At 43.4% G+C, this 27,899-nt stretch overlaps 1 protein-coding gene across 1 annotated transcript in view; it reads left to right on the forward strand.

Moving 5' to 3' along the window:
• The window catches only part of LOC115084169, a 34,043-nt gene extending 8,859 nt beyond the window's left edge, over positions 1–25,184 (forward strand). Inside the window, exons 3-5 of the mRNA XM_029588669.1 lie at positions 15,931–16,469; positions 21,272–21,338; positions 22,903–25,184. Of these exons, the coding sequence (XP_029444529.1) occupies positions 15,931–16,469; positions 21,272–21,338; positions 22,903–24,422 (2,126 nt within the window). The 3' untranslated portion in view covers positions 24,423–25,184. The remainder of the gene's footprint in view (positions 1–15,930; positions 16,470–21,271; positions 21,339–22,902) is intronic.
• The last annotated feature ends 2,715 nt before the right edge of the window (positions 25,185–27,899 follow it).

Here is a 27,899-nt window from a genome sequence, read left to right on the forward strand (position 1 = left end):
CCCGGAGTGTTGGACGCGCATTGTGGAGGCACTAATCCCCTTATAGCACAAGGGGCTGTGCACGTGCCTACACAACCCACGTCCAACTGCGGGTTAAAGATTGCGCCCGGCTGAGCGCATTGTATTGCATTGGCCCCGTTGTGTTTTGTGAGGAAAGTGACTGACTGGTTTGCTTTCTGACATGTCTGTGTGTATCCACAGTATTGTGTAAAAACCTTTTAACATTAAACCCCCCTATCCATTAGTAATCTGCTTCAATAAATTCCATCATGTTACTAGCTTCAAGAGGTAGATGTGTCAGTGGGACAGGACAAGGGAAGGCCACTCTTCCTCCAGAGGGACCTGAGGCAAGCACAAGTATCAGTAGCGATGAGGAGGAAAGCTCTAAAGTGATTTTTTACAGAGTAGAAAACCAGCTAGAGATACAAAATGGGCTGAGAAGCTGCAACAGCAGCCACTTGCTTCCATTTCCATGTGATATTATACTGCAGGAGCAGAAAAAGGCAGACTTGGTGGTGGTGGGGGGGAGTGAGTGCAGGAGCAGTGGGGGGGAACTAGGAAGACATCCCCCAAAGCCAGCACAGGGCTCCCTATTGCATTCTCACCAGTGTCTGCAGCAAATTTTTGTAGAGCCCACTGTTTCAGAAAAAATCAGGGGAGGGATTTGAAGACATAGAGGAAGGGAGATATTGAAAATCTAGTAGCTGAAGCGGGTTTGAAGACCTAGTTGCATTTACTAGCATGATATGGGGTGAGCAGCAGCAGGCAAACAGCAGAACAAGCTTCTAGCTCTCCAGCTCCAGCAGCTGGAGAATTCATTTCCAGGCTCTGGGAGAGGGGGAGGGGAAGGAGCAGAGTCAGAGGTCACAGCGGTTTCACACCCAGCCCCAGCCTGGGCTCATGCTTCCAGTATGGACATTGGGTCACTTGAAATCTCAGTGCCCCTGCCATCCCCAATCCAAATCCTCCTTCATCCCTTCCGCTCCTCCCAACCCATTTGTGCCACAATTTCTGTCCAAATGATCCTGTCAGGGCTAAAATCACCCCCAGGAAAAGCAGGTACTGGAGAGCATAAGAGATACTCTTGTTTTATTATTATATACGTGTTGTTACTTCCTTGATGCAAACACTTCGTGAACTGGCGAGGAATACATTTTAAATAAATAAAGGTATGGCCTCCAGAACTGACTGCAGTACTCAAAGTGGTAGTCTCAGTAAAGACAAGGGCAATATTACCGCCTTTTTCCTGTTGGTGATATCAATCTGTACACCCACCCTGACCTACTGTTCACTTTCCTGCTGCTTTATTACATTGACCGGGAACCTTCAGGTCATCCAGGATGGTCACTGCAGATTCTCTGCCTAGCACGGCGTGAGAAGTCAGTTTGGCTCTCCTTGCTCCCACTATTTTTTGCAAGAAAAGAAGCCTTGCTGAATCTGTAGTGCAGATTTTGTGGACCCAGACGTAAAACTGAATTGTACTAGCAAGTGAGATGAAAGCCAGCAAGGAAAGGCAACAGGATCGTATGTAATAAATTAAATACAAGCAGGAAGTCATAAAATTAAATTGCTACCTCTGTTCTAGCAGTGATGTGATGCCAATTTTATATATATATATATATATATATATATAAAGGGGCTCTCCTCAGCTCTGCTTCACTCAGGGATACACTTTGTTTTCTTAAAATAGTTTAAGCAGGGCCCCCCCAGCAGCCCCCCCCCCCTTATTATATCACTACATTGTAGGTTCTAGTAAGAAGATAAGCTGCAAAACATTTAGTGTTGTGGCTTATGATGTTGCCAGATCCTTTTAATGGGGTTTACAGCTTTATTGTGCCCATCTGACTTTCCAAAAACTCTTAAATCTTTCACCATTGTGTTTATTGATCCAGTTTATAATTAGCAGACAGTTAACACCTACTACTATAAACTTATATTGAAAACCATCAGTATATTTTATTAAAATATACATTTACTTCAAACAGAAAGACATTGTAGCAATTTCTACTAAAGTTATCCAGATAAGTCTTATCTGGCTAACTTATGCAGATGTTCAGCTTTGAATACTGGCCCCAGTGATATTTTTGCATTTTAAATTTTCCAGGATACAGTGACTAGTCTGTGAAAATGATAGACATTTTCTAGATATGTTATGTATTGTATTGTTGAATGTACATAGTATTTAGATATTGTTTTATATGTTAATTGCATTGTTTTCTGCTTTGGATGAAAGACGAGTAATAAATATATTTTATTCAATTTTCTATACTGCGGTCTTGACTTAAATAAGGTTTGCCCAATGTGCTTTACAAAATTAACTAATAAACCAGGGCTGGCCAACTCCGGTCCTCAAGAGCCACAAAGAGGCCTGGGTATCAGGATATCCTCAATGAATATACATGAGATAGACATTTATGCACTGTCTCCATTGTATGCAAGTCTATGTCATGCATATTCATTGGGGATATCCTGCTGGTTAAATAATTGGTCAATTAAATAAATAAATAGTATGGTTTAAAGTACTGGCACTAGGTTGAGTCATTAGAAATCAGTTTATCTATAGTCTCTTGACTATCTAGCATCCTCTTCTGGTCTTATCATCAAGGGGGGCAATATACCAAGGCAGGAGTTCGCAAATGGGGGAGGGCATGAATAACCCTGAAATGGGGCATGCCAGCTGACTGATGGAGGAAGAGAAAAATTGCTATACTGTTCAATCTTGACACCATGGAAGCACTGCAAGCTCAGGAGGGTGGGGAGTACTGACATCACCGTAATTATGCCAAGGCTTAGCCAAGCATCTTTGAGCGGGCTTCAGATAAGCAAAGCTTCCACTGCATCAGGCTCAAGAAAGGAGCCACTTCCACTGTGGTGGGTCCGGGAGAGAAACCACCTCTGCTGTGGTGGGCCTGTACATGGGAGAAGCTGCGGTGGAATTTCACGATCCAGGAAGAGCTGTGGCATCTTCAGGCCTTAACCTGGGAGGTGCTCCTGCTGCTGCTGCTGGGTTCCTACCCAGGGAGAGAGATCGCAGCTGCTGCCCATTCAGGGGAAAAGACGTGGTGAGGTAGGGGAATGGAATTGACAGAGAGGGCAGACAGAGGGTGGGGGAATAAAAGCAAAATGTGTAAAAACGTTAAATAAGCAAAACAAGAAATGAAAAAAGCTGCGAAAACCAAGACAAAATAGGAACAATTATTGAAAATGGTAATAACCCCCCGCCCAAAAAAAAAAACCCCCAGACTGCTGGGCCATGTGGGATGGAGATTTTCCAGCTCCTAAAATATTGGGCTGGCATTCAAGATTTTTGAAAAATGTATTACCCCCTACCATTTGTATATGAAGTGAGGTGTTTCTCTCTTTGGTCTGCCTGTATCTTTGTGTCTGTGTTTGTCTGGTCTCTGTGTTTGGTGTGTTGTGGTGTGGTCTATCTGTCTTTCTCTATCTCTATGTCTGGGAGTCGTGTGTCTGTGTCCCTCTGTCTGGGTGAGGGGTGCCTGCCCGTCTGAATCTGTGTTTCTATGTGCACATGTTTCTTTCAGCAACTTGAAGAGAAATAAAACGGATGCTTTGAGTCACTGATTAGCAGTATGGACACCCTGGTGGCTTGGCAATTGGTTGAAGAGCTGATTGCTTGGCAAGAAAATGTGATACCAGCCAGGAAAGAAAACCTCTGCACAGAAGTTTCTTATGGATGACTTCAGAAAAGAGATAACTAAGCCTCAATATAGTATGGTTATCCTTTTTTTTTTTTTTTTGCAAAATCCAGCTTGCAAAGACCTTTTCTCTAGCATTTTAGCACTCCAAATATAGTTAATGAGCTGCTTTGCATAATTTTGCACCACAGCAGCTCATTAGCTTTGAATTTGCATGAAATTTCACAAGCATAAACTTATGTGTATTGTGCCAGGAGGTGGACCCTTGACCTAGTGGTAGGAGGTGGACCCTTGACCTAGTGGTAGGCTCCCTGGTCAGACCCAGAGAGCGCCTGCCACCAGGAGGCGGAGCACAAGAGGAGGCAGAGGCGAGCTGGAGCTTCACCACTAGCAACCCTGGGTACCCTCGGGTTGAGCCCTTGGGTACCTGGGGCGCCTGGTCTTAGGTGGGCCTCGCAGGATCTCCTTGATAGGAAGTTCAGGTGTATGCCCACCACAATCAAGGGTGCGTGGTCGATACTCAAGCCAGAAGTCCTAGGTGCCTGAGAAGGCCAGAAGAGAGTCTCTGAATGTATGGCAAGGATCAAGGCCAGATTCAAGGAGGCGTGGTCAGCCAATGCAAGGGTCAGAGCCAGTAATCAGTCCGTGGATAGAAAGCCAAAGCAAAGGTCAGGTTCCAGGAGACAATCAGACGTGGTTGAGTTCAGGCAGAGGTCAGTTCCAGGCAGTGTTCAGATGTGATCGTAGAAACAGGCAGAAGGTCAGAGGCAGACGGTGATCAACGTAGTCAAAGGGAAGCCGAGGTCAGTACCAAGAAGACAGTCCGAAAGGTACTTCCTGGGGAGATGAGGAGACAGAAGGACACTGGAACAGAAGGACACTGGAACAGAAGGACACTGGACAGGACTGGAACAAAGGCTGGAACGAGACTAGAACATAGACTGGAACCCAGAGGCAAACTAGAAATCACTAAGATCGACCCAATTGCCAAGGCAAGGAAATGAGGGTAGGAGCTTCCTGTTATAGTGTGATCAATCAGGGCGCGCCACGGAGCTGGGATCCGCCCCTGGCCCTTTAAGGTGCCGGGCGGTCCGCATGCGCACCTAGGGGCGGGGCCGATCCCACGGAGGACGCCGAGCCCCGCTGTGAGGCTTGGCTGGAGGACGAAGGCCAGGTGATTGCCGCCACGGGACACCGAGGCCTAGCTTTGCTTGCCACCGCTGCAGGGGAGGACCACCCGGGACCCTTGGAGGAGCTGGAGAGGTGAGCAGGCCCAGGCGTGGGCTGAGCGCAGATGGGACGCGCAATAATGTGCATATGTTTGCTGCATACAAAGCCAAAAAGGTTTGCAATGTCCACGTCATGTGTAGAAGGGAAAACTTGTGCGCCTCAGCTCAACGTTCGCACTCAAGTTGCTGTTTTTACATGTGAAGTGAACTGTACAAAATTCAGTGCACCTTAATACATTGGGCCTCTTGGTCTGCTTTTCTTGCTTGTCCTAAGGTCTTTTATTTCTTGTAGTTACATTTTGGTCACCTTTTTATTTCAGTTATTCCATGGCTATTTTAACTCCTTTGCATTCATACTATGCACCCTTGTAAGTTGGATGCCTGCATTGGGTCATGATGAATCAGCATAGCAATGTCGCATTTTATGTGCTATCTGGTCTAATCTGTTACTCTTGGCTTGGAGACTTTTTATTCTGTGCATTGCTTTGGGCGATCAAAAAATGTTTTAAAATAAACACTTAGATTCATAATGGGATGAGTGACTTAAGTAGGAAGAACTTTGAAAAAAACTTGAATCACTATAATCTCCTGAAAAACGAGGGTGGATCTTAAAGATTGCGCCTTGAACCATCTCCTTTTTAAAACTATTGTTCCTAGTGCTACTTCAAGGCTTAGTCATTGGGACCCTGATTCCTCCCAGAAGGGGATAAAAAAGTGGGTGATGTTCGCATTTTGCTGAATTTCAGCAGTCATGAAATTAGGTGTCTGGCTTGAAAGGAAAACTTCAGGAAGGCTTTCCACTGATATTTCACTATCACCCTTAACTTTGCCCATAGGTTTGCATCCTAAGAGTGAGTCACCCAAATGTGGACAGGCTTTTTCTGCAACTCAGCAGCCCTCTTGTTAAATATATTGACTCCGGTCACAGGCATGAGTAACTTCACCTGCCTCCATGCAGCCCCATTCATTTCAATGAGGACTTTATTGACCTTTCTAATTCCTTTCACCAACTTTTCATCAGAATTATTTCTTGCTTTAACGCTGCCTCTTCTCGTACTCTCTCTGAATTGAATATCTTCTGAACTTTTAAATGTTCCCACTTTTTCTGAGGAAGTGCTGCTTTGTACTGTGCTTTTTCTTTCCTTTCATTTGTCATATCTCTCTCTTCCATAGCTGTTCTGTATTTTAAACAACAACTACAACTTTTTTTACATTTTTTTTGCAACACTTAAGGCTTTGTTGAACAATCAGACCCTTCCTCACCCAAAAATTAAATCATCCAACATATCTGTTCCGTCATATATTATTTCCTTTTCTCTATTCCTTTACCTTTATTCTCTTATTTTGACATTCTGCAGTCCTCGTTTTTTTGCTCATAGTTAACCATCCTTCACCTTCAGTTTTTAAAGCTGCACATGCACTAACTCAGGACGTCCAAGACCTGATCGGGTGACCCCACAACCAATACAGATGAGATCAATTAACATACATTAGAACATAAGAACATAAGAAATTGCCATACTGGGTCAGACCAAGGGTCCATCAAGCCCAGCATCCTGTTTCCAACAGTGGCCAATCCAAGTCTCAAATACCTGGCAATTACCCAGGTGTATGCAAACTGATTTCAGGCACGGTGCAATATTATGTATATAGTTATAGTTATAGTTCTATTTCATAGCATCGTCCCATTGATGCTTGTTAGAGGTAAGGGCTCCCCCCGAAAGTTTTTTATATCACCCTTAGTTCACCATGTTTTCTGTTATATGTAAGGGCACCGCCCAAAAGTTTTTTGTTCAATGTGAACCGATACGATGTGCCAACGGATATCGGTATATAAGAGATGTCAAATAAATAAATAAATAAATAAAATTCTTTGTGGCTATCCTGAAAATTCAACAGGTTTGTGAAGCTCTGTGCTGACTGGTATCTTTTCCTGTAACAGCCCTTGCTAAGTCACACATATCTATTAGGAGACTCCATTTTCTATTTTGAAATTCTAGTCTTCTTCTTTTATTCAGCCCTTTTAATCTTTTCTTTTCACTGTAAAGCTTTTCATCTCTCTCTTTTTTTTAAAAAGTACCCTGCAGTAAAACATGCTTTCACCTTTATTCCCCCACCATCAGCACACCTTAGAATTCTCTTAGCTAACCAAGAGCTAAGAGAAACAGATAAGTATGAGAGAAAAAAGTGTGTGAAGCTTGCTGGGCAGACTGGATGGGCCGTTTGGTCGTCTTCTGCCGTCATTTCTATGTTTCTATATGTTTCTATGTAATTCAACATAACTATAATCCACTCTCCTTGCATTTCTAGCCATCTACAAACCCTCATTTATTTGCACATTCATAAATCATACTCGCATGTACAACATGCACAAGAGCGCATCATTTCAGATTCTTCAGACTAACATTTAAATAGTAATGCTATGTTCTTTGGATGTGTGGAGGGAATGCAAAGTGGCAACTCCTCCATTGGCCTTTTGGTGCAGCTGTGTCCCAGAGACTTCGTGTTTTGACTTCTTACATGGCTGAGAATCTGAAAGAAAATGTGAGGTTGGATGTTGTCCAAGTAGTGAACATTAAAGGAGAATGATAGTGATGGTGATGGAGCCATTCACAGCTTAATGCAGATGTTCATTTTTCCTGTTTCATGGTGCAGTAAACTTGAAGCAGGCCAGATGTGCATCCCTCCTGTCTCCCATTTTCAACTTCTTTATGATAATGTTGTCTGAGTGAGGCATCTATGGTATGTGGACCTGGTCAGACCCAGGGAAGGGAAACTGCTCAGTTTTATCCAGATAAGGGGTTTGCTACACCAGGGCTCAGTTAGCATGGAATATCCCTCTCCATTCTGTGCAAGCGAGGATATTGAGGACAAGTGATATTGTGTCAGATTCCCGTCCTCTAGATGTTCCCAGGTATGCAGCAGGGCTAAGGGGAGCTTGTGCTGTGCCTAGGACAGGCTGGAAACAGGCAGAAGACTGGAAGGAACAAGAGTGAGCTGGAGTAGCAAGCTGACGTGCTGGCCAGGACTTAGAATCAGGAACAGTTCACACAGAAGCAGGATTAACCTGGAAGATGGCTTTGCAGAAGAGAAACTGGAATCAGAAACTGATTTGCAATGAAGCAGGCTTACACAAAAAGCTGGATTTATAAGTAAGCTGCACTCCCAAAAGTAGTATATTCTGTAGCAAAAGGCAGGTCTACCCCTATTGCCCAGGGGTAAGGCATTCAGGACTCTCTGATCCAGACTTCTCTCTTGCCACTTCTGCTTGCTTCAGGTGCTTGGCTGGAGGCTAAGAGTCTGGTCCTGAACTTTGGAGCCGACAGCAGTTCAAGCTCCTGTTGAGGTCATCATCAGGCCAGTACCATCCTTTTTTTCCTAAAGTGGTATTGGGGTTCCCTCTAAACCAGGAGTCTCCCTATCTGCTCCTGAAAGTCAGAAATTATTTATTTACATATTTTTTATCTGCAATATCCCAAAGTCTTTGCAGATTACTGTTTTTATTTATGAATGTTTTAACATAAACATACCTAAGACAATAAAACAATCAAGAGCCACTGCAGAAAAATAAAGCCAAAAGCATATAAATCGGGCCAATAACAATATAGTTTGTCCCTCCCAGACCTCAACTAATGCATCATTCACTTAACCCTCTTCCTAATGGTTCAAATGTCTGCCTATAAAAGATTGATTTCAGATGCTCTTTGAATGATGGTAATAATGCCTCAACTTGCAGGTTCTCAGGAAGCGAGTTCCACAAAGTAGGGCCTGCAATGGAGAAAGCTCTCTCATGAGTCTCAGCCAAATGTGCTGCCCTCCCTATGGAGCAAAGAGTACGTGGAGGTCTGTGAATCCTTAGCAAAGTGCTGAAGGATTCTGGAGACTCACTGCTCAAGGTCTTATGAATTAAAACTAACATTTTAAATGTAATGCAAGCTTGAATGGGAAGTCAGTATAAGGAGGCGAGGCAAGGACAGGAGAAACATGTTCCTGCATTAAGGCTTCTGTCAAAATTCTGGCTGCTGCATTTTGAACAGTGATAGATGTAATTGGTACTCTAAGATACACAGAATTACAACAATCAACATAGGAGAGCAGCAAAGCTTGTAAACAGATCTAAAATGATCAGATAAGTATGTTTTTCATCTGCGTAGAAGTTGAAGCTTAAAAAATGTGATCTTCACAACATTTCTAATTTGAGCTTTCATTGAAAGGGAATGTGTAGGTAGTAAAAAGGGCCTATATTTCCTGAATGTTCGAAGGGCATTGTTGTACCTGAAAGCCACAAACTTGTTCATCATTCAGACAGATATTTTATTTTGTTTGGCAGGGCCCAGAAGGGAGAAGCAGCAACAAATCCATTGTTAGATGGATTAAGGAGGCAATAGCTTCGGCCTCTCTATAGCTAAAAGGAAGTCAATTCCAGATGGATTGAGAACTCACTGTACTAGAGCACAGGCCTCATCCTGGGCAGAGTGCAGACTGGTCTCTCCAGTAGACATAAGTAAGGCAGCAATGTTGGCTTCAGTGCATTCATTTAGGACAGGACAGATTTGCAGTTGAAAGGGGACACTGCCTTTGGAACAGGGGTTTTTGAAGCAGCCTTGGCCTACTCCCACTCGGGATAGTCACTGCTTAAGTACATCTCATAAGTCTGGACTGATCTGGCAGAATAATGAGGAAGGTGAAATTAGAATCTTACCTGCTAATTTCCTTTCCTTGAGTGCTGCCAGACTAGTCCAGAGCCCACCCCAAGTATAATGGGAAGAAATGATACTTGAGAAGAAGAAAGCATTAAAAAGGAGAGGGAAAGTAAAGGAGAGAATGCAAATTGGCTCCATTTAAAAAAATAAAATAAACATTTTCCTCTATTCCCAGATGGGTATTTAGCTCAGGGAAAGAAGAACAGAGACTGCTCAGTTCTTTTTTTCTTTTTTGCTGTTTTTAGCATTTTCTCCGTTCTTTACTGGTAAAGATTTTTTTTTTTTTTAATTTCAGGGGAACTCATTCACTAGCTTGTGCAAGAGTCTACTGATGACTTCCCCTGCTGTATCAGACTATATAGGGAAGAGGGACATCAGTGCAAAGTTTTAGATCTCTACCTCCATCTGCTGGTAGGAAGGCCAATCACACAAGTCTGGACTGGTCTGGCAGAATTCAAGGCAGGGAAATTAGCAGGTAAAATTCTAATTTCACTTTATATGATATTTTCCATTGATTCCCATTTTATTTATTTATTTATTTGTAGAGTTTTATATACCGTTAGGTAGAGCCATCATAACTGTTTACAAAATATGCAATTATTTATCATACAATCAATGGAGTTAACATAGTAGTTGGGAACAGTAGAGTTTTGTGAACAATAAAACATTTTTCTTAGTAGTTGAATAATAGAGTTGTGATGAGAACATTTTCAAAGAACTTAACGCATCAAGTGAGAGAGCAGGGATGGGTGAAAGAGGAGGGTACATCAGGAGAGCATGAAGGAGGAGGACTATGTTTGTGTGTTCTGTTGAGGGTTGGGATGATCAGGTGTCAGATAGTTAGAATAGAGTTTGTGGAATAAAAATGTTTTTAGGTCTTTTTTAAATGTTTTCAGGATGTGTTGGGTCCTCAGTTCTTTGGGTAGTGTGTTCCAAATTTTGGGGGAAGCAATGGAAAATGCTCTTTCTTGTGTAGTTGATAGATGGGCATCTCTCAAGGTGGGGATATTTAAGAATCCTGCGTTGTTAGAGCGTAGGTTTCTCTGTGGGATTTGGGGGGTAATGTTTAGGCCTTTTAGTCCATGAAGATCATCATTTAGGATTTTATGAATGATGGTTATAGATTTGTAGGTAATCCGTGCAGAAATAGGTAGCCAGTGAAGAGAGGTCAAAATGGGTGTAATGTATTCGTTTCTTTTTTTTCCGGTAAGGATTCTGGCAGCTGAGTTCTGTAGTATTTGGAGTGGTTTGAGGGATGATGAAGGGATTCCAATAAGTAATGAGTTGCAGTAATCAAAGGTGGAGAAAATAAGCAGTTGCAGGACGGTTCTGAAGTCAGAAGGGTTGAGAAATGGCTTTATATGTCTAAGGGTTAGTAGCTTGTGGTATCCTTCTTTCGTTTTATTTACTATCAGGCCTATCCAGTACCGAGCAGTAGGAAGAGCTGCGTTAGTGCCTACGGCACCCGCGGTTACCGCCCGCACAGTGCAGCTCACCTACCGCTCGATCCTGAACCCTAATGATATATAAATGTAAACCGCGTCCGAAAAGCCTTAGGCCCGCGCAACCCAGGATACTGGATAGAGCGCCTATACAGTATCCTGGGTGCACGGGCCTAAGGCTTCACGCCACGCTGGTATCTGTCATTTCAAATGTCATTTGAAATGACAGATACCAGGAAGTCTGGTCCGATCGGATGCAAAAGTAAGTTGCTTCGCCGCTGTCAGTGTCCCCCCTCCTCTCGGAGCAGGGCGCGAAAAGCCGCCTTGCTCCGGGAGGAGGGGGGACACTGACAGCGCAGAAGCAACGGCGAAGCAACGGCGAAACGACTTTTCAGTGTCCCCCCTCCTCCCGGAGCAGGGCGCGAAAAGCCGCCTTGCTCCGGGAGGAGGGGGGACACTGACAGCGCAGAAGCAACGGTGAAGCAACTTACTTTTCTGAAGCCATCATCAGGAACCCATGCAATCGTAGCTCCTCCCGACCAAGATGGCTGCCTGCACGGGGAAAGCGTGCAATTGGCCGCTGAAGACGTGACATCGTGACGTCACGTCTTCAGTGGCCAATTGCACGCTTTCCCCGTGCAGGCGGCCATCTTTGTCTTCGTCGGGAGGAGCTACGATCGCATGGGTTCCTGATGATGGCTTCAGAAAAGTAAGTTGGCAGGCGTCCAAAAGCGACTTACTTTTGGGATCTTGACAGATCCCAAAAGTAAGTCGCTTTTGGAAAAAAAAAAAAATTGTCGCTTTTGAAAAAAAAAACCAAAATTGCTTTTGGTTTTTTTTTGCTTCGCCGCTGTCTTCGCCGTTGCTTCGCCGCTGTCAGTGCCCCCCCTCCTCCCGGAGCAAGGCTGCTTTTCGCGCCCTGCTCCGAGAGGAGGGGGGACACTGATAGCGGCGAAGGAAAAAAAAAACGAAAAGTCGCTTTGCCGTTGCAGTCTCCGTGGCAGCCCCAGTCCGGACATCGGAGGGGGGCTGCAACGTTTTTTTCGCTTTTTTTTTTGGCTTCGGGAGCAGGGGAGAGGACTGGGGCTGCCACGGAGACCGGCACCCATGATCGCGGCCGGGGCAGGTGAGCGGGGGCTGGGGGAAAGCTTGCCATCTACCCTTACCCATGCCTCTACCGCCTGGGCCAGGGTAGGCGGTAAGTTTGCAGGTTAAACGCGCGACAAAACGGCAGGGAAAACTAGCGATAGTCGGGGCGCGGGTTACGGGATGCTAGGGAATAGCTAATTGGCTCGTTTGCATGCAATATCGAACTAATTCGCTCGTTTGCATGCAATATACATGCCGCGGGCGGAAGGGGTTGCCCGGGGAATTTAGGACGCGGTAGGAGTAGGTTAAAGGGGATTCGGGATCGCAGGAAGGGCTAACGCGGCCGAAAACGGAGTAAAAAGCGGCTTAGGAGCAGGGTAAACGCGGCCGCACTTTACAGGATTGGCCTGTATGTAGGATTTGAAAGCAAGTTCAGCATCAATGGTAACTCCAAGTTCCTGGTGTGGGTGGTAGGGATTATTGTTATCATTTGTTTGTCTAGTATTGTCAAGGGTGGCGGAGTTGGATTGGGTTTTTTATCCATGAGTATGATTTCAGTTTTGTCGAAGTTATATGGCAGAAACCGATTTAAACATTGTTAAAGTGGGCATGCTTTGTAGGAAATGCAGGCATCCATTCTTGGCTTAGTGCTTTTTTCATAGTGACATCATTGTCTGAGCATACTCCTCTTTGGTTTCCTTTACATCTGTCCAGATGTGTTTGATGTTATCTGGAGAGGATGCTATGAGAAACTGGACTGTGATGGGCAGAGATAAGAACATAAGAAATTGCCATGCTGGGTCAGCCCAGCATCCTGTTTCCAAAAGAGGCCAAACCTGGCAATTACCCAAACACTAAGAAGATCCCATGCTACTGATGCAGTTAATAGCAGTGGCTATTCCCTAAGTAAACTTGATTAATAGCAGTTAATGGACTTCTCCTCCAAGAACTTATCCAAACCTTTTTTGAATCCAGCTACACTAACTGCAGTAACCACATCCTCTGGCAACAAATTCCAGAGCTTAATTGTGCGTTGAGTGAAAATGAGTTTTCTCCGATTAGTCTTAAATGTGCTACTTGCTAACTTCATGGAATGCCTCCTAGTCCTTCTATTATCCGAAAGTGTAAATAACTGATTCACATCTACTCGTTCAAGACCTCTCATGATCTTCAAGACCTTTATCATATCCCCCCTCAGGCATCACTTCTCGAAGTTGAACAGCCCTAACCTCTTCAGCCTTTCCTCATAGGGGAGCTGTTTCAGCCCCTTTTATCATTTTGGTTGCCCTTCTCAGTACCTTCTCCATTGCAACTATATATTTTTTGAGATGCGGCGACCAGAATTGTACACAGTATTCAAGGTGTGGTCTCACCATGGAGCGATACAGAGGCATTATGACATTTTCCGTTTCATTAGCCATTCCCTTCCTAATAATTTCTAACATTCTGTTTGCTTTTTTGACTGCTGCAGCACACTGAGCCAACGATTTTAAAGTATTATCTTCTATGATGCCTAGATCTTCTTCCTGGGTGGTAGTTCCTAATATGGAACCTAACATCATGTAATTACAGCAAGGGTTATTTTTCCCTATATGCAACACCTTGCACTTGTCCACATTAAATTTCTTCTGCCATTTGGGTGTCCAATCTTCCAGTCTTGCAAGGTCCTCCTGTAATGAATCACAATCCGCTTGTGATTTAACTACTCTGAATAATTTTGTATCATCCGCAAATTTGATAACCTCACTCGTCGTATTCCTTTCCAAATCATTTATATATAATATATTGAAAAGCACCGGTCCAAGTACAGATCCCTGAGGCACTCCACTGTTTACACTTTTCCCACTGAGAAAATTGACCATTTAATCCTACTCTCTGTTTCCTGTCTTTTAACCAGTTTGCAATACACGAGGACATCGCCTCCTATTCCATGACTTTTTAGTTTTCTTAGAAGCCTCTCATGAGGGACTTTGTCAAACGCCTTCTGAAAATCCAAATACACTACATCTACCGGTTCACCTTTATCCACATGTTTATTAACCCCTTCAAAAAAATGAAGCAGATTTGTTAGGCAAGAATTGGGTAAATCCATGTTCACTGTGTTCCATTAAACCATGTCTTTCTATATGTTCTACGATTTTGATCTTTAGAATAGTTTCCACTGTTTTTCCCGGCACTGAAGTCAGGCTCACTGGTCTATAGTTACTCTGATCGCCCTTTTTAAATATTGGGGTTACATTGGCCACCGTCCAGTCTTCAGGTACAATGGATGATTTTAATGATAGGTTACAAATTTTAACTAATAGATCAGAAATTTCATTTTTGAGTTCCTTCAGAACCCTAGGCTGCATACCATCTGGTCCAGGTGATTTGCTACTCTTTAGTTTGTCGATCTGGCCTACTACATCTTCCAGGTTCACAGTGATTTGGTTCAGTTCATCTGACTCATCACCCTTGAAAACCATCTCCGGAACTGGTATTTCCCCAACATCTTCATTAGTAAACACAGAAGCAAGGAATTAATTTAGTCTTTCTGCAATGGCCTTATCTTCCCTAAGAGCCCCTTTAACCCCTACTTCATCTAATGGTCCAACTGACTCCCTCACAGGTTTCTTGTTTCGGATATATTTAAAAACATTTTTATTATGAGTTTTTGCCTCTATGGCCAACTTAATTTCAAATTCTCTCTTCACCTGTCTTATCAATGTTTTACACTTAACTTGACAATCCTTATGTTTTATCTTATTTTCTTCAGATGGATCCTTCTTCCAATTTTTGAAGGATGTTTTTTTTGGCTAAAATAGCCTCTTTCACCTCACCTTTTAACCATGACGGTAATTGTTTTGCCTTCCTTCCACCTTTCTTAATGCGTGGAATACATCTGGACTGTAGCTCTAGATTGTATTTTTAAACAATGTCCATGCCTGTTGAACACTTTTAACTTTTGCAGCTGCACCTTTCAGTTTTTTTCTAACTATTTTCCTCATTTTATCAAAGTTTCCCTTTTGAAAGTTTAGTGTTAGAGCTGTAGATTTACTTATTGTCCCCCTTCCAGTTATTAGTTTAAATTTGATCATGTTATGATCACTATTGCCAAGTGGCCCCACTACCGTCACCTCTCTCACCAAATCCTGCCTTCAACTTAGTTTTATTGAGTTCCTAGTTAAGTTTAGGATACTAAGTGATTTGTAATTAGAGTACTTTAAATTTACAGGTGAATTTACTAATCAGCTAGTGTCTTACAAGGGGATGATGAAACAGAAGTGAAAGTAATAATCTATAGTGGGAGACAATCTGATGCCTCATTTATTCAGCACTGACCTGGTACATACTCCTGGCCGGTATATTTTGAAATATGTGATTTTTTTTTATTTGCTGAAATGAACCAGTACATTTTTCTTAGTCCATATTTTGGGCAAATTGAACCTTAAATTGTATAAATATCACCTTTTGTGATGGTGGTGGTTCTTGCCTTTCCTTTTTCCTGTTATACATCCTTGGGATGGTTGATCCCTGTGATTCAGATGCCTTCATTGGCTGAAGGCTGAATGAGAAACCTCCTCAAAGACTGCTGCCATTTGTGTGTCAGCTGGGGATGTCCCTACAGTGGGGTCTGAGTATATTATCTCTGCAGCGTCTCTGCATGTCACTGGCCCTGATGGTCAGGAGACCCAAATCCATGTCTCCTGCTTCGTGATTACCAATATCAGTCCTAAAAGTGCACTGTAAAAAAATAAAATAAAATGAACAAGTTGAAATTTTCTTGCTGTTTTGCCACATACATAAATTAATTTATTGTCATTCATTGTAGGAGAAAATGAAGTTCCTTCAGAGGATGCACTGATACTGCAACTGCAGCTCGCAAAAGGCCAGGAAAAATTTGTGGATATGCTAAAAAGCCAACAGAAGATAATTTCTGATTTGCAGCAAAAACTCACTGAGCAACAAAATACAATGATAAACCAGCAGCGAGAAATTTTAGGCCAGCAGAGGAAAATGTATGAGCAAATGGATTTGATAAAGGTTCAGTATGGTATGCTTTTTGACACGGTGAAGCAAATGTCATTCCAAAGTTTGCAGGAGGATATTCAGCATTACTTTGAAGCTCACCTTCAAGGACTTCAGAATCAGGTCAGACATCATCTTCAGAAGCCATATTCTGTGCATACAGTAGATGTTGATGCGAAAGTGATTGATGTTGGGGGACCTTTACTGGATTGCAACCTGTGTGAACCTGATGAGTTTTGCAATTTCCAAAAGGCACCACCCGAGTGTGAAAAATGCACCTTATGCCCTGCTGGCTTTTTCCAAATGTCCGAATGCTCTGCAAATGCTGATCGGATTTGCCAGGTGAGATATTCATGTTTTTTTTAATTTACTAACAGTTTCTAAAGGATTTTTACAGAGAGAAGAGGTGGGAGATGGTAATAGTGTTGGGGTACCTACTCTGCTGTGTCTGCCTATTCTAGGAAGACAAATGTTTGTGCACGGCTAGGCCATACAATAGCTCGTTCATTCAGGAATGCAGAAGTGCATCAGCTGAGTGCAGTGCTATGTGTGCAGATCTCCCGATGGCTCCTGTGCACCTATTTGCACAGTAACCCAGACGGAATGGACATACAGTTTTATGTCTGCCCAAGTCAGCACATTGCCTATTCTCGGGACCCAGTTAAAAACAAGACTTTTCTCTTAATCTGGCATACACAGTCAACCGATTTAAATAAGCAATCGAGTTATAGTTTGCATTCAAAGATGTAAATATGGTTTATGAAACTAAAATAAAGACCTAAGTGGAAGGAAAACAGCCCATGGAATAAGCCAGTGCTTTTCAAGCTCGGGGTTATGGCCCCGTTCCTGCTGTAAAGCTCTTCTGTGAGCAGGCAGGAGGAGGTGCTGAGCATGCTTTAGTATTCTGCTGCAGACTCCCGGCTCTAGGCAGCTCTCGGGAAGTTTGAGCCACAATGGTGCCTGCACGCTTGGGCTGTTCCTACAGTGATCAGTGAGAAGTGTGGAAGTGCTGGCAGAGCGTGAGCAATTTGAGGGGTGGCAGATGGGCGATGAAAGAAAACTGGGGGGGGGGGGGGGAAGGTAAGTGAGAGACTGAGCTGTGGGGGTGGGGAAAGGGGGAGAAGAGTGAGTGAGGGGGAGTGGGGAAAGAGTGATCAGTGCAAATAAGAGAAAAGGAGAGAGACAGAAGGAAAAAACACGATATGGGGGCAACAACTTCATTTTTCAATCCAGTTTGGAAGAGTGCCAGGAAGAGGCATTTAAATGTAAATGAAACAATTGGATTTTTTTTTTTAATCTTATTTATTTTGTATTGTTTGTTATTTGTAAACCATTTTAATGTCTACTTTTAGTTACTACTTGATGTGAGCTTATTTTAACTAGCAAGTATTGTTCTTTAACATTATTTTATAAAAAATTCAAGTCTGGGTCATGGGGATTTAGCATTTTTGTTTACTTGGGTCCTGAGCAAGAAAGTTTGAAAACCACTGGTATTAGCTTCCAGGCCCTTACTACCTGCACCCTGGGGTGCTAGCAAACTGGCTAAGAACGAAAGTAACATCAGAGCTCTGTGCGGAGAATTGTCCCTTCTTGGCCCTTTGGCTGACACTGAGACCGGCAGAATATGGGGGGAAAGGTTAGAAATAACACCTCAATACCCAGTCTCACTGAGGACGTGATTATGATACCATAATGGTCAAATAAGGAGGCATAAACCTGTCGTATAAAAAAAACTATTTAAAAAACACCATTTGGCACGCGCACATGGACACGCACAGGATTTTATAATCCACGTGAGCATATATGGGCGGCGTGTGCGCGCAGGAGGGGGGGGTGATTTATAACAAATTACACGCTGCGTAGCAATCAGGCCTCCCGCATTTCCCTCCCAGGTCACTCCAATTAAGGAGCGGACTGGGAGGGAATGTCCTTAACCCCCCCCCCCCCCGCCTAAACTTCCTTCCCCTCTCCACCCTGACCCCTATCCCCTACCTTACTAAAATAATTTTTATTATTTTTTTTACTTACTGCTCTGTTGGAGCAGAAGAAACTTGCACGCGCTGGCCGGTTGCTGGTGTGCGCGGCTCCAGAACAGTGGCTAATGGCCGCTGTCCCGCCCCGCCCCGCCCCTTTCCCTGGCTCGCTCCTTTTCCAGGGCGCATACTGGCAGTTACGTGTGTGGCCGGGCCCTTTGGAAAATGCGCGCAGTGCGCATAGGGCCTGGCCACGCACATAAGTGCCCGATTTTTACGCTCGTGGCCATTTTAAAATTCGGCCGTATATTTTCAAGCAAATAGTCATTCGTTCCTAAGTTTGAGTTTGACTTTTGAGTTGTTTGCTTCCTTCCCGTTAGTCCCTCCGTAGAAATTAGCATGCACTAATTATGTTACTAGACCCAGTACCACATTGTGCGCATAGAGGCATAGCCTTTTAAGGACAATTTAATAACAGGAGTCAGAAACACTTTGTGCACAGGAAAGAAAAGGTTATTCTGCAATCAGGTGAGCCTCTGCTCTTTTCTCTGGCTTGGCTATATTTCCTTCAGCTTGGTGAATGACACTTGTCATGTATTGCCCACATTCACTGTCACAGTAGCATGAATTGGATGGTGGATTCATGCACTTGCTTTATCATATGTGTGACACAGGCTGTCAGATACACCCATGTATTTATACATTTTCATTCTTTCACTCACACACAGGCTGTCAGTCTGTTGCACACATACGCACAAGGCTTTTGCTCTCTCGCACGCACACATATATACAGACTCTTGCTCTCTCACATGCATATGCACAAACACACACACACACACACACACACACACACATGCTCTCGCCCTCAAGGCTTTCACATATTTTCAGGCCGCATTGGCATGGGGTCTGCTACAGCCTTGCCGGGCTTCTCTTTGGACCACAGCAGAATAGATGATGTTGGTGGTGCCCAGGGCAACTGCTCAGCGAGTCCTATTCAAAAACCAACACTGCTCATTCACCAGTCACTGTCACCCACACTCCTCAAACCAGTCTCTCTCTCACCAGTCACTATTACCCTTCCCCCAGGTCAGTCTCACTTTCTTGCTCTGTCACTGTCACCCCTCCTCCCAGACCAGTCTCTCTCTCACCAGACAATGTCATTCCTCCCCCTTACCAGTCTCTCTCTCGCTCTCAGTCACTGTCAACCCTTCCCCGTAGATCAATCTCTCTCTCGTTCTGTCACTGTCACCCCCCCCCACACACAGACCAGTCCCTCACTATTACCCCTCCCCCCCCCCCCGAGATGGTCACTATCATACTTTTCCCCCCAGACCAGCCTCTCTCCTTTCTCCAGTCCCTGTCTCCCGCTACCTCCAGACCAGTTTCTCTTTCCTCTCTCTCTTCAGTCATTGCCATTCCAACCCTCCCCCTCCAGACCAGTGTTTTTTCTCTCTCTTTCTTCTCCAGGAGCGGGGAGGGGCTGGAGAGCAATTACTGCTTTGCTTTGATTCTGCTCCTCTTTGTATCCCCTCTAACCTCCCACCCAGTCTGACATATACACACACACTCCCAGCACCAATCCCTTTTTTCTCACACACAAACACTGCCCCCTTCCTCCCCCGATCCCTTCTCTTCCCCCACTCTCACACACACATACACATCCCCAGCCAATTTCCACATCCCCCAGTGATCCCCACTCAGCCTCTCCTGCCCTCCCCGAAATGATCCCCCGTTGCTCTGTCTGTTCCAGGCTCACCCTCTCTCATCCTCTTCCCTGCAGGCTGGATCAGGAAGCAGAGGGTTGTACTCTGCTGATTTGCGAGATTAGGAACAGCCAGAAGGCTGCCAGTCTTCCGCCAGCAGGCTTGCCCCCAGGTTTCTGTCACCCTAGGCATAGCCTAGTGTCCCTATCGACAAATTCAGGCCTGCCCAAAGGAAGATAAAACATGCAGCGCACATGTTATAGCATCATCAGGACGCCTGAATTCTGTTCTTGAAAGGGTGAGTGTCTGGCTCAGTCTTTCTGTGGATTCAGTCTTTCTGTCCCAATGGAACAAACTGTTGTTCTTCAGTGGAGTTCAACCTGTCCTGCTGTTTATCCTTGCTTGAGGTCCTAATATTCTGTTTTTTACATTAGCCATATCAACAGCATTTATAATGCCACAAGTAAAAAGGAACAGCACAATCATTTCTAGAGAAAATAAAGTCCCATTCTCATGTACATTTCATTGTAATAACTACTAAAGGAAATCTACAAAAATATGATTTGAGCTCACTGTTGCATAAGTATTATGTTTGGTTTTGGGGAACATTAAGTTAGCCATCTTTTTAAACTTTATTTTTGTATTAACAATTTATGCAATTGCAAGCAGATCAAAACATGAAACAAAAATGTTTCAAATGCGAAAAAAGTGACCTCCAAGTACAGCCCCATGCAAGATTCAATATTCATTTATATTAGCCCACAATAAAATGAGGCTCAAACATTAGAAGTACCAGAATTAAAAATAACAAAACAAATCAAAACAAGTTCTTACCAGACTGCTGGTCAGTGTACCTAAAAGAGCCATGATCTTAAACTTCACCCCCTTGTTCAGTATTCCAGTTAGCATTCCAAATGCTGTCACCAGAGTCAGACTGGAGGCACAGCGGTCTGGGACTATCAGAAAAGTTTCTAACTGTGCAGGATTAAAAAATAGAACACCATGCTGTAGATCTTAGTAAACAGAAAAGCATTTATAGGAATATTGGAGACTAAAATTACCCCATGCCAATTTTTAAATGCTGATTTTTAGGGACATCTGGGGCATGTGTGATAATATTCAGGGATGGCCTCATTCCCCATGGAAATGCATTGATCTATTCTAGATGCAATCTTTTACAGGGCAAAGAGAAAAAAAATAGCCTGTTTTTAAACAAAAGAAAGGGCATTGCATCCAAAAGAGTTGGCCACATGACAAAGCATCATTATCTCTTTGGAACCATACACTTTATATAGTAATATAGCTAATTTCTGTGGGCAATATTGCACATTTCGTAGTCCTGTTGAGTAAAATTGTATTGTGGCAAATCAATTGCCTTTCCAGGTAGAAAGTCCACCTTTATCATTACCCTCTCCTTTAATATGCAAAGAGCTGACTGAATTTTCATTAATACTCATTTCTATTGTAGGACAGAGATGAATGCATTGACTCCCCTAACATTTGTGGTGAAAGGGTGAAGTGTATGAATACTCCAGGTACGTTTCTAACTTCTCTCTAGGGAGCAAAAACAACCAGGCAGTGACACGATTTAAGGAATACTTTAACGCAGCTTATAATATTGTTTTACATAGATGAGCAGTTAGGAGCAAAACGTGCTTATGCTGTCTTTTAGTTTCTGTTTTGAATTAAAGGCAAAATAAGTGTTTGAAGATTTGACCTTTCCTTCTGCTTTGCTGCTCCCCAGCATTAGAGAACTAATGAAATGAGCTTGTTCTGGTAGAGCACTAGGGCTGCCTCTTATCTACTGTACAAAGCGCCAGTTTATAAACATTTTTCGCCATCAGTACAGCCTGAAAGAAAAATCTTGAATGAATTGTGTCCAGAGTGCCGTAGGAATGCATTGTGTAGACAGCTGGAGGGTGACCTCAAGTGAGAAGAAGTTTTAAAAACATTGCTCTTGGCCATTCTTAAGGGAGCAGATTGCAAATCACAAAACGGTGCTAAACCAGAATATAAGTAGCCAAACAGCTTTAGGATGTAAAGGGAAAGGAGAGCCGAGAGCCAAGAGCCAGGTAAATTGATGTCTTGAGGAGAACAACTATGATCTGATATTGCAAGTGTTTTCTCACATTTTGGACCTATTGGAAAACTGCATTACAAATCAACACAATTGTATTATACGATGCTTGTTTAAGAAATGATCTCTGTTGAGTTTAGAGAAGAAGCTATTTCCCTAATGGATTATGAATAATGGCTTTTTTGCTGCAAATGTGGTAGATCAGGACTGACCCGGTAACTCAGTGGCAGTGCTGCATATAGTGCCGTGCAGAGGACCTGGGCTCGGACTCTACTGCTTGGGTTAGTTGGACTGGGGATGCTGCGAAGGCAGTGCTTACAGCCCCTGGGAGGAGGGGAGCTCCAGCTCATGCACCGTGGCAACACTTAGTGGCCAGACTTAGGGTCCGTGATTGCAGAATTCTAGAGGAAGCCCTGATGCGTGGCCCCTACCCAAGGGATGTTGCCGCAGTGACTGGACTAAGTGAGTCTGGAGTGGGGATAAGAGACGGGGCAAAATCCCTGGGTATTTGCGAATACAGGCTCATGGTGCCATCGCCCCAACAGAGGCCAGTTCTGATTGAACTGGAGGCCCAGAAGGAGCAGGAGGAAACTGCTGAACCCAAATAAAAAGGGGAAAATATGAACAGCCCATGTAAATTACACATTGCCAAAGCACAAAAGTTAGCTTTGAAAATTATGCCTAAGAACGCACACAAACCAACCCACACAAAGTTGTACCTTTGCAGGGCATGACCTCTGCTGGTTAATTTATGCACATACTTAATAAAATCAAAGGTGTGTGCATAAATCCCAGCTTCGCCCCCCAGAACACCCATTTTTACAAAATCCAGGGTGGAAAAACATGAAGGTACTAAAATGTAAACTATCATGTTTGCAAGCTTGTAAGAATTCTGCTAGTCATGTAGTGATGCACAAAGACTCCTTTTTGTAGAAATACGTTCCTTTTGTTTAGTCTTGGAAGTGTGCGTGTTTAAAGGATATGGGACTGCCGCTAACGCTGCCTTCTTCTTCTCTGAACAGGTGGTTTCAGGTGTCTTGGCATTGCTGAGAAAGATGCAGCTTTTGGCCTTTGCGGAGATGCGTATTTTTTCAATAAAGAAATCCAGGAATGCCAGGCGTGTTCCAAGTGTGAAGAGGGAGTGGTGACTTTCCCTTGTTCTGCAGCTAGTGATACTGTCTGCTCAGCAGCTGGTGAGAACTTGCTGTCTGAGTCGTGGGCTGCAAACATTTTTTTGCCACCAGCCAGCTCGTCTTCTGCCCAGGTGTACCCTGGCTTCGACCTGAAGATCAAAGGAAGGCTGCAGTGCGACATACTCTCCGCCGAGGAGAGCAGGCTGGTGTTTAGGCAGCATGGCTTATTATGGCTCGACCTCAATTTTGCTGTCAAGCATAACTGCAGAAATTTTCTTCAGCTTGCCTTGAAGTTGAACAGCAGTGAAGAAGGTTACGAGCTCAGTGGTGTTCGTATCGAACAGCCAGAAGGAAAATACTTTCAGAGCGTCAGCTTAAGCAGCGCAGTAGAGGTGGAGCCCAGCCAAACCCTTTCTGTATTTTTGAAGAGCCCAAACCAATTCTGCAATCAGAGCAAAGACTTAAACCTTTATGATCTGAATGCTCCGCTCAGTTTGCTTTGGTTGTCTCATGATACGGGCGCAGTAGCCATGAGGGCACAGATGTCGACAGCAATGCACTACCAAACTAACTATCGTCCTACTTTCAAAGTCATGTCCGTGTCCGACCCCTACATGATAAGCTCATCTCATGATGGCAGAGGCATAAAATTCACCGAAACAGGTGTCATCAAATTTGTTTTCCAGCAAGCCCTCTACTCCATGGGCCACACTTGTGTTCGAGAAGGCTTTTCCCTTGTCGCTTACATCAACAAAAACGGCACCAACTCGGAACTGATGCTCGTGCATAAATCTGGGGTGAATTACCGGGACACTTCCATATCTGCCTCGGGGACTACAAAAGTCAGTGCTGGGGATATGATTAGTTTTGAGATACTTTCCCCAGTACAGTGCAATGTTCGCTATTTTGGAGAGAACTCTGGTATCAGTATGCTTAGCATCATCTGGATCCCATCTGCCATTTCCACAGCCCTCTCAGCTACAGTCTGCAGTACTGGGCTGCCCACGGGAGCTGTAAGAAACAAACTCCTCCATTTTGATCAGGCCTCGTCCAGTGGGAACCAGATACAGCTGGTCACTTCAGGACAGTTTGCTCAGAAACACTTTATCTTTACTGAAAGGGGCAGTGCCAGTATTTCCTTGGATTTAAAGTTGATTCACTCTTGTAATGTGATCATACTTACTTTGATTCAGCTTACTAGTGAGCAGATGAAGCCGCTAGCCATCGCACAGCAAATTGGTGGTCACATGCCAGAAGGAAGTGTGTGGACCAGCGTGTCTCTCCGGTCTTCTTTTGAAGTTCATAATGGGACAGTGGTAGCTGTTTCTCTTGACTGTGTGCGAGGTAGGATCAATCAGATCGCTCATGAACGCGGAACCAGCATATCTGTTTTATGGATTGCATCCTAAACAACCTTCAAAGTGCAGGCAATATGAGCTGCCACTTTTCAATGGCTATCGACTCCTGCCTCGGACTGTAGATTTCCAGTGTTACAGATTTTGTGAGCATACACACTGTCAATATGCTAACACAGTCACAGCTGGATTATCAGGGGGGAAAAAAAGTAAAGTATGTCACATTTTCTTCCCTCAAAGAACATGCACTAGTGGTAACATTTCATGTGGACTGTGGGGTGGATGGGAAGACCCATCCATAACCATTAGATTCTGTTCCAAATCGATCTTGCTGAGATGAGGAATGTATTTTGATAAGAAAATTTAACAAATTAAAAAATTTGTATTCAGTGGTGCAGTGAGCGGGAAGTTGCCCAGATAATATGAATGGGGATATTTAGTGGGATGTAGCTGGGTAAGTCTGACACAGAAAATATCTACCCAAAGTTACCCAGGTAACTTATACCTGTGTGTACTATAATTACCTGGATAACTTTAGGACTGTGATTAACTGAACAGACTTACCAGTCTAAATTTTTCTGGATAGCATTGAATATCAATGCTACCTGGATAAATTTAGGCCATGCCCTTGGAACATCCCCATCATCTTTTCTCTTTTCAGTCAACTAAATTTTACCTGGGAGAGAAGTCACCTGATAAAATTTCACTGGTCATGGGACAGGACATTGAAATCTTGGGGTTTATCTGGGTAATTTAAAAGTTAAAAAAAAAAAAATACAAAGACTAGAGGGCACTCCATGAAATTAGTAAGTAGCACATTCAAAACAAACCAGAGAAAAATCTTTTTCACTCTGAGCACAATTAAGCTCAGGAAATCATTACCAGAGGATGTGGTTAAGTCAGTTAATGTAAATGGTTTTAAAAATGATTTGGATAAGTTCCTGGAGGAGAAGACAATAAACTGTTAACTAAGTAGACTAAGGGGTAAATTTTAAAACCCGCATGCACATGGACACAGCACGTGCACATGGACGTGTCGACGTATGCATACTATAAAATACAATTTCCTCGTGCACATGCATGCCTGATTTTTATATCGGTGCGCACATGTGCGGGCGGGTGGCATCTCGCACACGCAAGGGGGGGATTTAAAAAAGATGCATGTGACAACATGATCGGGCCTACACCAGTTTCCTCTTCCTACTCTGCCTCCCTTTTTCCCTCTCCTCCCCGACCCCTAAAACCCATTTTCCTACCATTTTTTTTAAATTTTGGAACTTACTTCATCTGTTCCTGCGCGCCGGCCCACTTCCCCAGGACAGGGCCCAGCACCCGCGCGTACCGGGAGATACACGCGTGACTGGGTTGTTTTTAAAATGCATATACAGCCCGGCCACGAGCATATTCCCTGGTTTTTGCGTGTGCCAGGCTTTTAAAATTTGGGCTTTAAGGAATAGCCACTACATATCATTGTGCGACAGCACCATGGGATCTATCTGTTTGGAATCCTGCCAGGTACTTGCATCCTGGATTGCCCACTGTTGGAACAGGATACTGGGCTTGATGGACCCTTGGTCTGATCTAGTATGGCAAGTTCTTAGGTACCTGTTCAGATCCTCTGGGGAAAAAAAAAAGTTCAGGAATGCAAGCATCAGTGATCCCAGTCAGTTAGCTCCTCCGCTGTAACCAAGATAAGTCTATAGAACTAGTGAGGGTTAATTTGATGCCCTTCCCATGCTTTCAGGGAATTTTGGTCAAAACTTGATTCCTGGTGGTTTTTAGGCTTGTTGACAATTTTTACTAGTTTGCCCAGTAGGTTTTACCCAGTAAAAATCTAAAAAATAATACTTCATTCTACATATGTTGTGAGACACTGTAATGGTGACCTTGTTTATATTTATTTACTGTTTTTGAGTGTTTTGTGATACAGTTGAATTTTTTTCCCCCGAGGACTCCTTTTTATGATCGTATAAAACTAAGGCCAAAGGTCAAAGCATTAAAATGCTTGGGAGTTTGTGTGCCTGATGGAAACCAGAAATATATTTTTAGCTGGAGGAAAAATTGTAAATAAAAACATTGCCAGATAGCAATGGTGAAATGCTGTTTTGTTTTGTGGTCATAGGGGCCAGCTCTGTGGGTCCTTGAGCACCCCCAATTCAGAGCAAATTCCTTCCATGTGTCCAGGGTAAATTTTACTGAATTTAGCACTCCCAGTTGTTGGAAATGTTGGCCGCTATGATTGTGGTTGGGATTTTACTAGGGGAAGACTAGTAAAAACTGATAATAATGATTTCAGTGGCTACTGACATCAGGTTATGGCAAACATTGTTCTACATATTTTTGTACTAAAATAATGTTCCTTTAAAAATGACTTTCTGTCCAACAAACAAAACATAAAGAGTTGAGCACTCTGGATGTCTTTTTTTTTTCTGAGCCTGAAAGCTTTTTGTTATGAGATGAAGTCAGCGGGCAGTCAGATAATTACTTTCTGCTAATCTTAGGTACTGGAAGAATGATCCTGAGCTTTGCATTCCAATACAATGACTTTTCCACAATGGAGGGTTACATGCAAAAGTACAATATTTCCAATGTCTTTGGCTTTCTTACATAAAGCCATCATTTTTCACTTTATCCATTTCTTTCACGTTCTTTTCCTGTCCACTCTGGCCTCCCTTCTGCAAGATTCCTGAGCAGTGCACATGAGTGGGTATCTGGAAATTCCACTGCAATTTCTCTAATGCCTCAAAAAAAAAAAAATATGGGCTGGCCCAGGGGATAGGTACTTCTCTCCCATGGAAATTTATACCTGTGTATTATGTTTTCTATTTACCCGAAATATATAGATTAAGGGCTTGTGTGTTTATGCTCTTCTGCATTAATTTATTGACTTTGGCACAAGTAATGGTAAACGGATGCAAGTAACCCGCTTCAATGGATTGCCTCATATGCTAGTAGCATTTGAATGTAATTATTATAAATGCTCAGATTACATTCAAGAACTGACTTTGATGCAGCAAAGAAGTTGCAGATTATAGGCAAAGTTTAATGTTTGACAGCAGATCCTGAGTGGAAGTTAAGAGGAGATGGGCACAGTTCTTTTAAGCAAATTTAAACCCTCTGTGATTTAGGGAGTTTGGATAATTAGGAATAGTCTGAAATTTGCCTGGCTCCGACTCCAATAAAAACAATCCACATGCTACCTGAGGAGGGGAAAGAGAGAGAAATAAACTCCTGGTTTTTATGAAGTGTCTAGCCTATGTATACATCTGTAGGATTAGGCCACGCTTTAGCTCATGCTGAGAACTCCTAAGTCAGAGGCAGGCAACTCTGGTCCTTAAGTGCCACAAACTGGTTTGTTTTTTCAAGATATCCATAGGGGTAGATTTTCAAAAAATATGCGCGCGCGTCCATGTGTGCTTGCTACCCGGCGCGCATACATGGATGAGCGATTTTATAACATGCATGCGTTGACGTGTGCATGATATAAAATTCCAGATCAGTGCGTGCAAGGGGTGGTATAATTTTGCAAAT

The sequence above is a fragment of the Rhinatrema bivittatum genome, chromosome 2, assembly GCF_901001135.1.
Source record: "Rhinatrema bivittatum chromosome 2, aRhiBiv1.1, whole genome shotgun sequence".
NCBI classification, from domain to species: Eukaryota; Metazoa; Chordata; class Amphibia; order Gymnophiona; family Rhinatrematidae; genus Rhinatrema; species Rhinatrema bivittatum.